The 14,293-nt window shown below is 37.9% G+C and overlaps 2 protein-coding genes across 2 annotated transcripts in view; one reads left to right on the top strand and one right to left on the bottom strand.

Moving 5' to 3' along the window:
- Nucleotides 1-1,176: 1,176 nt before the first annotated feature.
- LOC108601898 (coiled-coil domain-containing protein lobo) overlaps nt 1,177-14,293 on the top strand; it is a 37,773-nt gene continuing 24,656 nt past the window's right edge. The window contains exons 1-2 of the mRNA XM_017989875.2: nt 1,177-1,674; nt 1,731-1,859. Coding sequence (XP_017845364.2) covers nt 1,255-1,674; nt 1,731-1,859 — 549 coding nt within the window. The 5' untranslated portion in view covers nt 1,177-1,254. The remainder of the gene's footprint in view (nt 1,675-1,730; nt 1,860-14,293) is intronic.
- LOC108601848 (protein distal antenna) lies at nt 5,662-13,229 on the bottom strand. The gene is made up of 2 exons (XM_017989795.2): nt 13,218-13,229; nt 5,662-8,159 (listed from the first exon to the last, which is right to left on the bottom strand). The coding sequence occupies exon 2, from the start codon at nt 8,104-8,106 to the stop codon at nt 6,040-6,042; it is 2,067 nt and encodes a 688-aa protein (XP_017845284.1). The 5' UTR covers nt 8,107-8,159; nt 13,218-13,229; the 3' UTR covers nt 5,662-6,039.

The raw sequence follows: 14,293 nt of genomic DNA, 5'->3' as shown, positions 1-14,293 counted from the left end.
ACTTTCGCGACCGCTGTTTTTTTTTTTACACTCGATCAACCCCATTATTTACACCAAACAAAGAGCTAACAAAATGCTATCGAAGAGCAAAAAGTTAAGAAAATGTTTGTTTTCTATTTCTTATTTGCATTAAACACTTACGTACGAACGTACGTTTGCGACCCCTGGAAATGCCTCTATTTAAAATAGCATCAACAAATAAAAAAAAGTTAAGCTGAAATTTAGTGAAAAATATATGGGAGAATTGCTAGAAAATTGTCTTATATTTTTTATACACTTTGACATTGTTGTAAAAACTGGAAAAGTTTATGTAACAGGAGAAGAAGGCGTGGCAGACCACACAAAGTATATATACTCTTGATCAGCAAGTCGATATAGCCATGTTCGTCTGTCCTTTTTTTAGCCAATCCGCCACTTCCAGACGCTTTGCCAAGACAATGCACACATTGTTACCAAAAACATACAATGCTTACACATTGTGTGTACCACATTATAATAAATAAAATATGCATAATCAAATATATATATGTACATATGTATATATTTTACAGCTTAAACAAATTTATATAACATATTATAAATTTAGTCTAGATATTAGTAAAACATATATTAATATATAACTTAATAAAGTGAACAAACAACAGTTGTATGAAAGTTTAATATTGTATAATTATACATATTTACTTATAACTTGTTACAAGGCCCGAAATAATTTTTAAAATCGAAATGTTAAAGAAATGTTAAATTTGCACACACAGTGAAAGAAATGTTAAATTTGGACACATGCTCATTTTTGGTTATACGGGCAAAAAAGAGCTTTTGGACAAAGAAAAAAAAAAATGTCCAAAAGCTCTTTTTTTTTGCCCATATGTCCAAAAATGGACCATGTGTCCAAATTTAACATTACATGTGTCCAAATTTAACATTATTTTCCACTATTTTCTAGATAAAAAATATTTTAGGAAACAATGTAATCTGTAAACTGAAGATACGCCATCTAGCGGCAGAAAAAATATCATACCAACGACTGTTAAATATTGTTAACAGTTAAATATTCTGGTTATTTTTAAAAATTCTTAATATTTTCTTACGGGTGTTTCTTTGTGCTACTTGTCTAACTAAATTGATTTAATTATATGTAAATTTACAGTAGGTACATTTTTATATAATTACCTAGTACATGTTGTCGTAGCAACCAAAAGTAAATAAATACCGAATACAAAACAGAAAAAAACAAAGAAAAACGGCCTAAACATGCCAAAAGTAATATTTCAGAAGTACAAAAAGTTTTCACAGACCATTGATCCCAGTAAGCATGCAGAAAAATTAAAAGAAATTGAGGAGCGCCGCGCAATGGAAGCGGCGGAAGACTGCGGAGAATATGAATACGAGGGAATGGAAGAGGATGAAAAGGGTTCTATAGAGGCTGAAAGCGAATTTAGTTTATCCGAAGGAGACCCAGCCCTAATAATTGGACGAATCGATCTTTCATTTCCCGAGGCCATCGAAGAGTTCCAAAATAGTCCTCAATGCTTCCCGCCTACTTACTATACACTCTCTCCAAAAGAGCGACTTCTGTTGCTTTATGCTGAGAACTTTCGCAAACAGTTTGTCCTGAGTCATCCCCGTCGCCGTGCAGTGGTTTTAGCATTGCCTAATGAATGTGGTGTTCAGGTGAACTTTGAGTGAGCACTCTGGGATTAACTTTACATCGACATTTTTATTCACAGAAATTTGTTTCTACAACGATAAGACCCACCGCATTTATATATCCAGAGCTCATATCAAGCGTTGAAAGCATTGCAAAATTTGTGGCAGATTTTGTCCAGTACGAACCAATGGTGGATACAATTAATCTGGTAAGTCCACAAATATAAATAATTTTTAGTTACTGAAATGGAAGATAAAATCCAAGCTGAGCTAAAAACGATAAAAATATATATATGACGGATGAACGGATGTGTTTTTGTTATCTCTGATATATAATATTTAATTGATCTGTGCGTTTTAGTTTGCTTAAACTAGCATATTAATAGTGATATTCACGGTGAAAGAGTGCACATTAATATTGGTAAAGGTATTTTATTGTTAAGTTGTTTCAGTTGCATAAATAAACTAACAATTGTTTTCGCGGTTGTGTCTCTTGTATACGCTCTCATTCGCTCACTCTTTCTGTTTTTGGGCTTTTCTATTTTTATACACTTTGACATTTTTGTAAGAAATTGAAAAGGGTATTATGAAGTTGTGCAAACGTATGTAACAGGGAGGGCGTGGCGACCATAGTATATATATCTTTGATCAGCAGAACTGAGTCGATATAGCCATGTCCGCCTGAATGTTTGAGCGACTGTTTCTCAGCAATTATAAGACCTAGAGCAATAAAATTTTGTATATAGGTGCTCATATATCCAAACCCGAACGCTTTTATTTTATTTTATTTCCTCCCCCCTTTCATCGCAAATTGAAAAAAAAAACGATATGCCATAAAAAAATATTCTAAAATCTGAAATAAATCAGCGCTTAATCATGGTTTTAACCGATGCACTATGGCATAAAGTTTACTAATAAAGCTAGGAACTTGAAATTTGGCGTGAGCTTTTTTCGAAAAATGGGAAAAACGGGGTCAAACTATTACTGCGCGGTGAAAAACGATACTTATAAAAACCAACGTACGTTATTTGTTTTTCTCAGTAAGCCTCAGCTTGTTAATTACACTCTACGAAAAGTAGAGAACGAATTTAAATTTTTTACACAAATCCACATATACAATACACTCATACACAACTCTTGCATTAACTGTTAAAATTTTTGTTACCTGTTTACCTTTTCGCAAAACATATACTTTTTATCACCATGCTCGCTTGCTGTATTAAAAATTGCAAATGCCAAAGCAATGCAACTGCTGAGTGCATCGGATGTGTTGCGATAATTTAGTTCACGATTCAAGCTTAAGATTCGATTATTTAATAGACGGGTTGTAATGGGTCATGCGGAATCTTACGTGAAGCTTGAGGCTCACATGTCGTCGTTTATGCGAACTGACTAATCATATCTTATGGCTCTGCATTAGCTTTAATTAAATCAATGATGATGTTTAGATGTTAGACGCACGTTTTAAAGCCTTAGACGAATCTCAGTTGCGTGGACTGTTTGTAAACACTTAAAAACACTTACGATTCTAGATTTGTAAACTGTCAGAACACTGTTATTCAGTGTTCAAGAACTTATAAATTATGAGAGGTGGTCGTCATTTCTATAATTGTATAGAACGATGTTAGGTTGCCATGATAGTTCCGTACTCTGTCCAGGAAACAGGTTTGTAATCTCTAGGGCTTCATCGGGTTACTTTGATGGAAGTATAATTGCTACTTCAGCAAAGATTTCTAACCTTTATACTTCTAGAAATATTTAACTTAAATTATCTTAGAGAGATATTCTTTATTTAAAATTAAGATGTGGCCGACCAGATAATCGCACTAATTACTTCGTTTGCTTTGCATATCAAAGTTAGAGTATTAAGTGTAAAATTATTCACTATCATATGATAGTATATTCTTTTGTTTATCTTCTTGCTTACTGAACTGCGTTAAAGCCGAAATTTTAGTTCTAAATTTTCACAAATAAATTATACCACTTTAGAGGACGTTGTCATGGGGGGGATGGCGTGAAGTCCGTATCGGAATTATTTGTTGTTGTTTTTATGAGTTTATTGCAGTATAGAGTGACTGTTTTGTAAATGCCTTCTATACATGCATCTAATATTCCACTCTATCGGAACCATTTATTAATATCCTCTATGCTCTCTGATAGGGATTATTTATGTATATTGGGAGATTTTAATTTAGTTGTTCCTACTAGCTCTCATGAGTACAAACTCATTTACAAAAATAGCATACTTGATCTTTCACTTAATGAAATAAATAACGTTCGTAATTGCAACAATTGTTTTCTTGATCTAATATTTGTATCAGGACCTTCAGCTAGCACTGTTAGCAGAATTGATCCGATTGTGCTTCCCGAAGAGCCTGTACTAACTTTGGGATGCTTATAGGGTTTTTAGAAACGACTATAAATTACAATACATTATTAATTCATGACTGGTTTCTCATTTTTTGCCAGTATTAACTTAGAAATTTATTTTTTATGACTCCTTTAATAACTTTTTTGATCAATGCGTTCCTCGAAGGCAGCCTAGGAGGTCTAAAAACCCTCTATGGTTTACCCGAGAGTTAGCTGGTTAGCATATGAAATGGAGATACTTTTAAAAATATAAGTGTACAGGGAACAGATTTAATTTTTCACGCTATTCTACTGCCAAGTCTACTTTTGTTTACTAAACTTACAACTTTACAATGATTATTTGTGTTGATGTCGGCTTTAGTTTGCTTAGGATCCTAAACACTTTTGAGAAACATAATTCTACCACCACCAATTTATTTGAGTTTTTTTCAAGGGTGGTTAAAGCTTTTCAAAACAAAATGCAAACTTACGTTATTTATACTGACTTTAGTATTCGATTCTGTTAATCATCGTCTGCTAATAAATAAATTAACTATGATTGGATTTCCAAAGAATTTTTGAAGTGGGTAAATTATTACCTATCTAACAGAATTCACAAAGTGGCTTTTAAGTCAGGGGTTTCTAAGCCGCTAACGTCAGGGTAGTCACCTTGGACAGTTGGTTTTTAACCTATTTATCAATGATTCATTGTGAGCTCAAACGGTTTAATGTATGCTGATGTGGTAAAGCTATGCCTATCGTTTAGAAACATATCATGTAGTACTTAATTACAGACAGATTTTGACCGCTTTTTTAATTGGAGTCAATACAATTTATTAAAACTTAGCTGTTCTAAATGTAAAGTAATGTCCTTCCATAGACACTCGCCACACATAGTCAACTACCCCATTGATCAGTTACCTATCAATAAATTAGCAGAAGTAAATGACTTAGGTATTCTTCTGGATAGTAAGCTAAAGCTTGACAAGCATGTTTATCTAACTGTCATTAAGGCAATTCAATTGTAATTGTAATTGAAGGGCTGAATTCATGAAACTGAATTGGTAGTATGTAGCTAAATTCATATGTATTGTAGGTAACAATAAGACTCAATTAAAGTTGAGTACATTAAACTTACACATTCACCCTTGTGGCGGGCGAAGTCAAGCAAATGTAATTTCCACTTGTATTTTTTATTAAAACTATTTAGTTGAAATGTTTATTGAAAATTATTGAAAAACAATATTTATACAGTTCAAAATTTATTTTATTTAAATGTTTATTTGAGTTAATTTCAAATGGTAAAATTCTTACAATATTATTTTATGTTAATTCTTTTAAAATAAATAATAGAATCCTTAAAACGTTTATATCAAATCATCTGAAGAACCCCTAATGCTTACGAAATTTAACTAAAAAGTAATGTACAAGCAATAACATTTATCTAGTATGCATAAAAAAGATTTAAGTTGTACATTTGTTTTTATTAGGGATTAATTAAAAATCAACCTCAAATATTTACAAGTATATAAATCATGAATCTTAACCATTACTACGCAAATGAGATATATTGTTGTATAATTTACGCAAAATGAGATAACCTATTGCTAACCAACAAAATTCAGGAAAGTGAGCTTGTAATTCTCACTAATTAAGCTGCATTCATAATATGGTTTGGAAGAAATCAGTTAGATTTTAGTCTAGATTTGGATCGCGATCATTCTGAATATGGTTGTCGCTGCTCGGAGTCAGCTCCTCTGACTGTTGGTATTCACCCGTTATTTGGCAGTCGTCAGGGTCATCGTCAAGGTCGCAGTGTACAAATTCGTAGGGTGGAAAGATCAGCGAGCTGAGCAACGTAGCCGATGATTGATAAATCGCCGGTGCAAATCGCTGCTGGCAACCAATTGAGGGAGACTGATTCCTTTGCAGGACGTTGCAGAATTTACTCGACTGAATACCCCTAACTACTTCTGTATTTGCCAAAGTCTTGATGCCTGTATCCGTGCTTGGCTCCGAAGGCGCCAACTTCGGTTTATCCTATTTACGACGACGGCTCTTGCTTCTACCCGTGTCCTCGTGCGAATTGTCCTCGCTATCCCTATCTGTCGATCTATTGGCTAACGTCCTATTAGCGTGACTTTGAGACTGTGCCTCACTGTTTGACTTTATGGCGGCAAGCAGGAATCTGAGCTGCATAAGCTGCACAGCGGTAACGCGGGGATTGCTGCAGCTTTCAAGCCATTGCAGGAACTTTTCGCCGTGCCTGATGGCAACCACCTCCTCTATATCCAGGCACTTGACGCGCTCCTCCTCATCAGTTTTGTTCGAATTGTTATTGTTGTTGCTGGCGCTGACATCGTTGTTGTTATGTATTTGGCTATCACTGGTGAAGCTAGCATCTGACTCGCAGCTTCCCATTTCACCGCCCATGGGCGTGGCCGAGCTCAAGCCACCGATCTTATATATGATATTGTTGAGCACACTCTTGCAATCTTCCCCCACATTATTCGCCCCGTTGCTCTCTGACCGCTGCCCACTACTCGCTGGCTCTGGACTGTGATCGCGGCTATTATTAGCCGGACTGGCACTGATGCTGGGATTGGAGCTGCCAGCTGTTTTCACTGATCTGGCCGACAAGTCTTCAGGCTTACCATTGCCATCGCCACCATAGCCATCGATATTGTTGTCTGCCTCTGGATCCTGCAAGCCTGCTGCCTGGTGTCGATCGTTTGAAGATTGACTGCGTAGCGAGGGCGCAGGGGACGCGGCTTTGGTAAGCTGGGAGTATAAAATATTGTCGTAGGGTGTCTTTTCGCTGTCGCCTTCTCTGCTGGAACTCTCAGCGGCTGAGCTTTGTTGTAGCTGAGGGTTAGCTTGGAGAGCGGCTAAGGTGGCTGCGTTTGGATTGAGTGAGTGGAGACTGGCACCAAAAGCCTTACACCAGTTGTACCACGCCGCATTTTTGTCGTCCAGACTGCCGGACGGCGTGGACGATGGTGTAAGCGATGCTGATGTCATAGGGGGCGTGTTTGCAAATTGGCTAATCTGATGTTGTGGTGTGGACGAGCGTATGGGCGGACTTGGTACACCCAAGGCCACAGGTGGAGGATACAAGCTATTTAATCCAAGCATTGCTTGCTGTGACTTCAGCCAGTAGAGCAGAGGATCGTCAGGTAGGCTGGAGAGCGGTGCCATGCAACCCACTAGCGAGGGCGCCAGCGAAGGACTTGTACTCTTCATGCTTTTTAAGTCGCCAGCTCCACTGCTGAGATCTGTTGCTGTAGGTGTGGCTCCACCTGGTTTTTGTTTTGCCCAGTTTTTCACAGTGAGCCCTGAGTTATGTTCGCGCTCTCGTTCACCATTCTCACTGCGTGGACTCTGTAGTTGCATCGGTAATTCTGTGGATAGCTTATTATTGCGTAGCGAGTTTGCTGTGGCGGCAAAGCTATTCAGCCCAGACATAGCCGCCAAGCTGGGATTCAGCTGCGCAAGTAGGTTGAGATTGGAGGTCAGCTCATTAAAACTAACGGCTAAAGGAGACTGCGATATGCCCGTCAGGCCGGACAGGTGTGTTAGGCTAGAAAGCGGACTTATGGCATTCAGGGAGGGATCTGCTGGACCCGGTCGTGAGATGTCGGCGCCAAACACTTTGCCCTTCACTGCGCCGTTGAAGTTTACATAGTCGACGGGCAATCCATTGTAGGTCATGTCAGAGTGCGTCTTGTTTGTGCTGTAGTCTAACCCGTTTATCGGGGAGCGCTTGAAGGCAAGCTCATCAAAGTTAATTTTGCTGGAAAAGTTGAGAGGTAAGGAGTTATCCAGACGCTGGCGCTTTTCCGGTGGCCCCAGCAGCCCATTAGACACCTCCAGCTTATCTGCTAAGGCGTCGGCGCACATCTTATCCGCTGCTGATTGTCGCGACATAAAACGGAGCTTGTCTTCGTTTTTGCACCAGCCTCGTAGTGTGGACTCAGGCACGCCGATATCACGGGCCACCGATGCCTTAGATTCGCCATCATGAATTCGCTGAATGGCATGGATCTTGTCGCGAGGGGTCAAGCTGCGCAGAGGTCGCTTGCCCTTGGTACCCATGCGTATATTCATGTGGGGATAGCTGGAAATATCCAACTTGAGGCCGTTGTCGAACAGTTTGGCTGCTGAAAGAAAGAAGAACAAACAGAGAAGGAGTTATAAAGAAGCTATAAAAGGAAGAAAAGGAGCTTTAATTAATCTCTGTGCCTAAGATGCATAGGAATCCAGCAGACCAACCACTTCCTTCAGTTGCCTGAGTCACCCTAGTCTCTCTTTTATATGCATATAATAAATGCAGTATATAGCCAAAAATAATGCATTTCCATTCGCCGGAGTCAACTACATGGCCAGTACATAAGTTTGGCGAATACTCTATGCGCGCGTCATGTGCTTGCAACTGGGGTTGGTGGAGCAGGCAACGTTCGCACGAAGCTCCAATAAAATCGCGTCGCGCTTTAAAATTTTATGGACAGCTCGCGACGTAGGTACATGTAAATAAGCCGCATACATACGCATACAAATATTATCATGCCGCTCTTTATGTGTGTTTGTGTGTGTGTAACGCCTCCATGCCGCCAACAACTCGAAGGAATGCCCAAAATGAAAAGGCCTGAAAACACACAGCAGACACAGATAGACAGGCAGGCATTGGCAAGGGTAGGGGTGTGGTGGACACACGCATACATACATAGACAATGGAATATGCTAATTGGTGCGTTGAGTTCGCGCCTGCTCTAAAGTGCAATATAAACACACACACACCCAAGCGCAGAGCCGCTAGAATCTACGAATAAGCAACAAGAACGCGACGCAACCGCCACGAGTGGGAAGCCGAACGCCAACACACGACTACTAACTTGTTTACCTGGCATTCGTTCTTGCTGAGAACAAAACGGAATGGAACAGACTGAATGCGAACAAAAACATCCCCAACAAGCAGAGTTTACCGATGATAAAACTAAGCGCTAAAATATATACATATTCATAGCCTGTTGCGCTGCCTACTCTCCGCACTTCCATTTCTACACTCCTTTACACACTACCACATTCAGCAAAAAAGAGCACGCAGAGGAAATTGCAACTGATGGAGAAATAGTAGCATCAACAGCAGGTGAAAAGCAAGTAATATCAGCTAGTTGAGAATAAGACCTCACGCATCCAAGTCAGGTCTTGAAGCTTCCACACCCATTTTGGAATCTTGGGTATTCATATACATGCATATACAAACCATACACACTCACTCAAATGTATGCAAGTCTTTCAGCTGATGGCAATGGCAGTTAGTCGGAATCTTGGGAGCAAAGCGAATGACAATATGCTCCGCCTCCTGTTTGGTTTCGCTCGCAACATTTTACGTTTGAAGGAGCGGGACACGCGATTTTAAAATGAAAAACACGTTTTGCGCATGACTGACACATGATTTCTTTCTTTTGAGTTGGTCACATACACACAGATACACAGCACATACACTATGCACAGGAACAAGATGCCAACATGTAAAACAAAAGTTTGAGCAACAAGGCGTCACCTGGACATACATATATTAAGACTGACCGATTGTGTTAGTGTGCGTATGCAAAGAGAATGAATACCAAAAAGAGAATTTTGTATTAAGAGCGAGTCAAGGAGTTGAAGAGTAGCAATTAGTAGACTCCCTCTTTAGTTTATTTTAATTTGTGGACAGCCCACTTGACTAAGTGAGTTTCTCAGCAAACGCGCAAAATACAAATTTTAATTGTATGCGAAAGAAAATTTGCAAGGATTGTTGCAAGGATTGTTTATCATCTCTTAATTTACCAAACAACAGAATGTCTTTTAATTTATTATCTTTGAAGGAGTACTAAGCGAGGTCCTGGCATATACAGTGTATATGCCAACAAACTTAATCTAACTCAAGTTAAATCGCATTATTGTTTAATAGGATTAGCGAATTATTCAAATGCCTGGCCATGGCCTTAACCTTCCCAATTATGTACATGGATACATACATACATATGTAACGAGTTCTATATGGTGTGTATGGTGCATGTGTGTGTGTGTGTGTGTGCAGCGTACTCGTAGACAGACAGGTCATAACCAATAGACTGTGCCGTGCCCACATGCCACCAAACTCCTATCAAATAAAACTCTTACAAGTGTGTAAAAATTACAAGGTCTTTTGCAATTCAGCAGCCATAGCAAAAGCTAGGGCAAAAGAATTTTTACTTTCGCTTTCGAGCAGAGTCCGCCCGAGTCCAGCCCAAGCAAGCCAAGTGCAGTCTTAGTCACAGCCGGGACCTATCCCCGACTCAGACCCAGACCGGCGTGCCATTAAACTTTTTACGAACCAAACTGGGACAGTGTATGAAAAAAATCTAGTAACAACAGAAAAAGATGAAAGAAATATATGTGTGTATAAAAGAATTACAAGTTTGTACATATGTATGTATGTACGTGTGTACTAAAGTTCGTCTGTGACTGTGTCTGGTGTTGCGTACACACGCACACATATGAATGCTCACACCACACATATACATATGTACAAACAAGAACAGTCCTTATGTTGGTAATGGCCAGCCGGCTGCTCGTGTGTGTCCTAAAGCTTGTGATTTTCCTATATACAATTATAATTTTATTGTATTTACTATTTTTATCGCCTCTTTGGCCTCGCATCGAACTCACTAAGTGTGAGAGTCACAGACAGAGATTTAGGTAGGCGGTAGTATGGAGAGCGGGCGACATTGGGACCCAATACAGTCTGGCAAAATGCAGGTCAACGACAGAGTCTACTACAAATATGCACATGAATACATACATAGCTTTGTATGTGGGAATACATACAAATGTATATATGGGCATAAATATGTTCATGTGTGTGGTTAAATGAGGGAACAATTCTTTATGGCAATAAGTACTATGTATCAAAGACCTTTTATTTTTTTCGTGTGTGTTTTGTTTCAGGTGAAAAAGCAACGAAAGGACAAAAAATTTGTTTTGTCTGTTACCAGTTGTACCAATGTATGCCAATATATACTAAACACTATTTCCAACAACACACACCTGTTGAAGGTCACGAGAATCTTGTTACATACCATCACACATATGTACATACATACAAAGTCTATTAAATATTACGCATATTATAATAATAATTATAAAATTTAGAGGCTCCATTGCATTAAAATTCATTTTATATAAATTTGGTTTTAGCTGCAGTCAAGTCAGTCAATTTTTGGCGCCAAGGCGAGATTTGCCCACTTCATAAGCTGGTCAACTGGCTATTCGATGCATACCAGGATATAAATAAAAATTCCTGGTAACAAGCTTGACGCCAAATGTTTTGTCATCATATGCGCATAAAGTGCATCAATCTTTAAACTTATACTGTATTTGCGTTATTATTCTAGCTAGCTGCTGTCAGCAGCAATTACGAAATATTTAGGTTTAGACTTCCAAGCCATTTTTTCATATATATTACTATATTGGGCCTATATTGCCCATATAAGATCAAACCCATAGTAAATTAAGTCTAAAATATTGCATATTTCCGGATGAAGCTGTTGAAAAACTGCAAGTCTATTCGGAAAAATCGGTATTGGCCACTGCTTGTGACACAAATGATGGTGTATGTATGTATTTTGACACTCTTATATCCAAAGCATATATAATTTGAATTATCCACCCTACCCTGAAAATTTTGGAAAAAAGTAGCGCTTACAATTCTAAACAAATCTGTCTTATATTCAGCACAAAAAAGACTTAACACACTCTCGATCGATGCCAGTTCGATCGATCGGTAGCTGCGCGACAACATTTGTGTATCTTCTCAGTTAACTGACAAGCGTATGTCGTCGCATACAGCTTTACTGTTCCCTTCTTAAATATATTTAAAATTTATTTATATTTAAGACACTAACTAGATGTAATTTTGGTTTAAAGTTATGTATAGCTACGAAAGAAAACATGCAATTGACAATGTTTCGAATAGTTAGTATACAGATGTATATATATACATATGTACAGATGTGGACAGGTAGATGTATAATATGTGTACGTTTATAGTTATTTAGCTTGTTTGTGGGTAAATAGTTAAGTTCGAATGTTATTTCCGTTTGGTATCTATCTGCAAGTAAGCAATTTTCATAAAAATAGGCTTATTACAATAATAATTTAATTATTTGAATTTTTGTGCATGCAAATTGCATGTGGAATTGTAGGTACTTAAAAAGCATGCAAAAGAACTAAATTAAATTAACTTTGCTTCGTATGTCAATGAGTTTAGCTTATATTAAAATATTTAAAGTATTACCAGGATTCTCAAACGGCTTTGCATTTAATTATTACGCAAATTCACCTTCACTTAGTCTCAACAAAAATAAAAGATTTGTTTTATTTAAATGAAATTGATTTTTATTGGATTGAAATTACTTTTATTTAATCTCCTTAATGATAAATACTACATATATCGAGCCCTATTTGCGATAAATGCAAAATTTCCGAATCTGCATATCTGAGTTATTAACTTGTCAATAAAGGTAAATACACCTAGAAAAATCTAAAATAATTCAAAAAATCTTGCTGCTGTAATATTTTGTAATAACTTTTAGCGCATACGTTATTGTCGCACATAGGGCTCGATACTTCATTATCATAATTACTTCAGTAGCATTACTTAGTCTGATAATAATGAGATATAAGTTTTATTATTATTTTAAATTTTAGTAAAAAGTAAGCTATATTATCAATTGAAATGTTATAACTGTCATTGTTACTGTAGTTCTCTAAAGTAACTTTATGGGAACTGTATAAAAATTATAATTATAGCTAATCGCTTAGTATTAAGATTAAATACATAAATGCGACTCTAATTTATTTACATGTAAGACTTAACAGTGGTGTTAAGATATATTTAATTTTTATGACAGTTTTTGTTGTTTTATTCAATTTTCCTTGCGAATAACTTTTGCTACATACTTAATCAATTGTCAAGATGTTATTTAATTATATAAAAGTATTTAGTACGAATTTGGCATCAATGATTTATTGAAGTGTCCCCCTTCGAACCCTTCAAACCCCTACAATGCATACAAAAATCACTCACACTACACTGGCTATCGAAATATCGAAAGAAACTAAACGATTAATGTTCTATTAAATTGTAAAATAAAGGCTGTAATTAAGTATAACAATTCATAAATACAAACCTTTTATGGGGCTTGCTTGTAGGAAGGTACAATGGAATCGTCCGGCTTCAGTCGGCGATTCGATGATACTTCAAGTCGAGTCGTTCTTATGCTTTTCGACTTATGCAAAGCTCACTGATAAAGATATATCACTATAATGTTATGTTTGGTTAGCTATATATGTTCTAGGGCGTCCATTGCATAACTTATCACTTGTTTCTTTTTTATTAAAAATTTTATAATTCTTTTTGGGCACAGCAACTCGTTTCGCAGTTTCGATATAATTTTAAACAATTTCGCACACTTTTATAGTCAAAAATTGAAAATAATTAGTGAAGAGAATGACGAATGAGAAGCGCGCGAAAATCAGTCACGACCAGCAAACACCGTGTTTGGGCAACCGGCTGTCGAATGGATATGACCGCGCTGTCGTTCAACAATGTCCTGCGAACCTAAACAGTTAGCGTCCGGCGACAAACTACCGCGAGTCCAAAGCCAGAGTCAGCGTCAGAGTCAGCGAGCGCAAAAACCGTGAGCGAATTTCCGCACAACGGGGCTGTTGCTCCGTTTCTCCTGAGCGCGAGACCGCTTCGTATGTTTGTGTTCGTGTACGTGTATGCGAATGTGAGTGAGCGAGTGAGGACGTTACACGTGTGTGAGTTTGTTTACACTCGTTTGGTCAGTTGCTTGTTTTTGTTTTTCTTCTTGTGTATGTATGTATGTATGTACGAATGTGCATGTGTGCTTGTGTCGTTGCCTCTCAGCGCGCGCTCTCGTTTTGAGCCCGTTCCGTTGTTTGCGTATTCGCGGCCTTTTTCGGTGACAGCCAAATGTACAATGATTAATAGCGACCAAGACAGCACCGAAGACATGGTTCCACATCTTCTAGCTCAGCCTAGGGAGACACACTGGACAATAAAGATATATGCTTAAATTTATACACAGATACTCTCAGCCACAAATACATGCACGTGCTGGGTGATGTACCATATGTGCGTATTTGTAATTTTGTGTATGCATGTACATAGATGAGGGCTATCGACGAGGACGCAATGTTCGTGCGCGTCACACATCCTTGTTGGTTCTCAGCAGGAGCA

This window comes from Drosophila busckii, chromosome 2R (genome assembly GCF_011750605.1).
Source record: "Drosophila busckii strain San Diego stock center, stock number 13000-0081.31 chromosome 2R, ASM1175060v1, whole genome shotgun sequence".
Taxonomy (NCBI): domain Eukaryota; kingdom Metazoa; phylum Arthropoda; class Insecta; order Diptera; family Drosophilidae; genus Drosophila; species Drosophila busckii.
Note: the sequence above shows the minus strand (reverse complement) of the source record. Positions and strands in the feature narration are given on the sequence as shown.

What these genes read in the sequence shown, in the direction of transcription:
- LOC108601848 (XM_017989795.2), bottom strand. Translation starts at nt 8,106, where the DNA reads ATGAATATACGCATGGGTACCAAGGGCAAGCGACCTCTGCGCAGCTTG.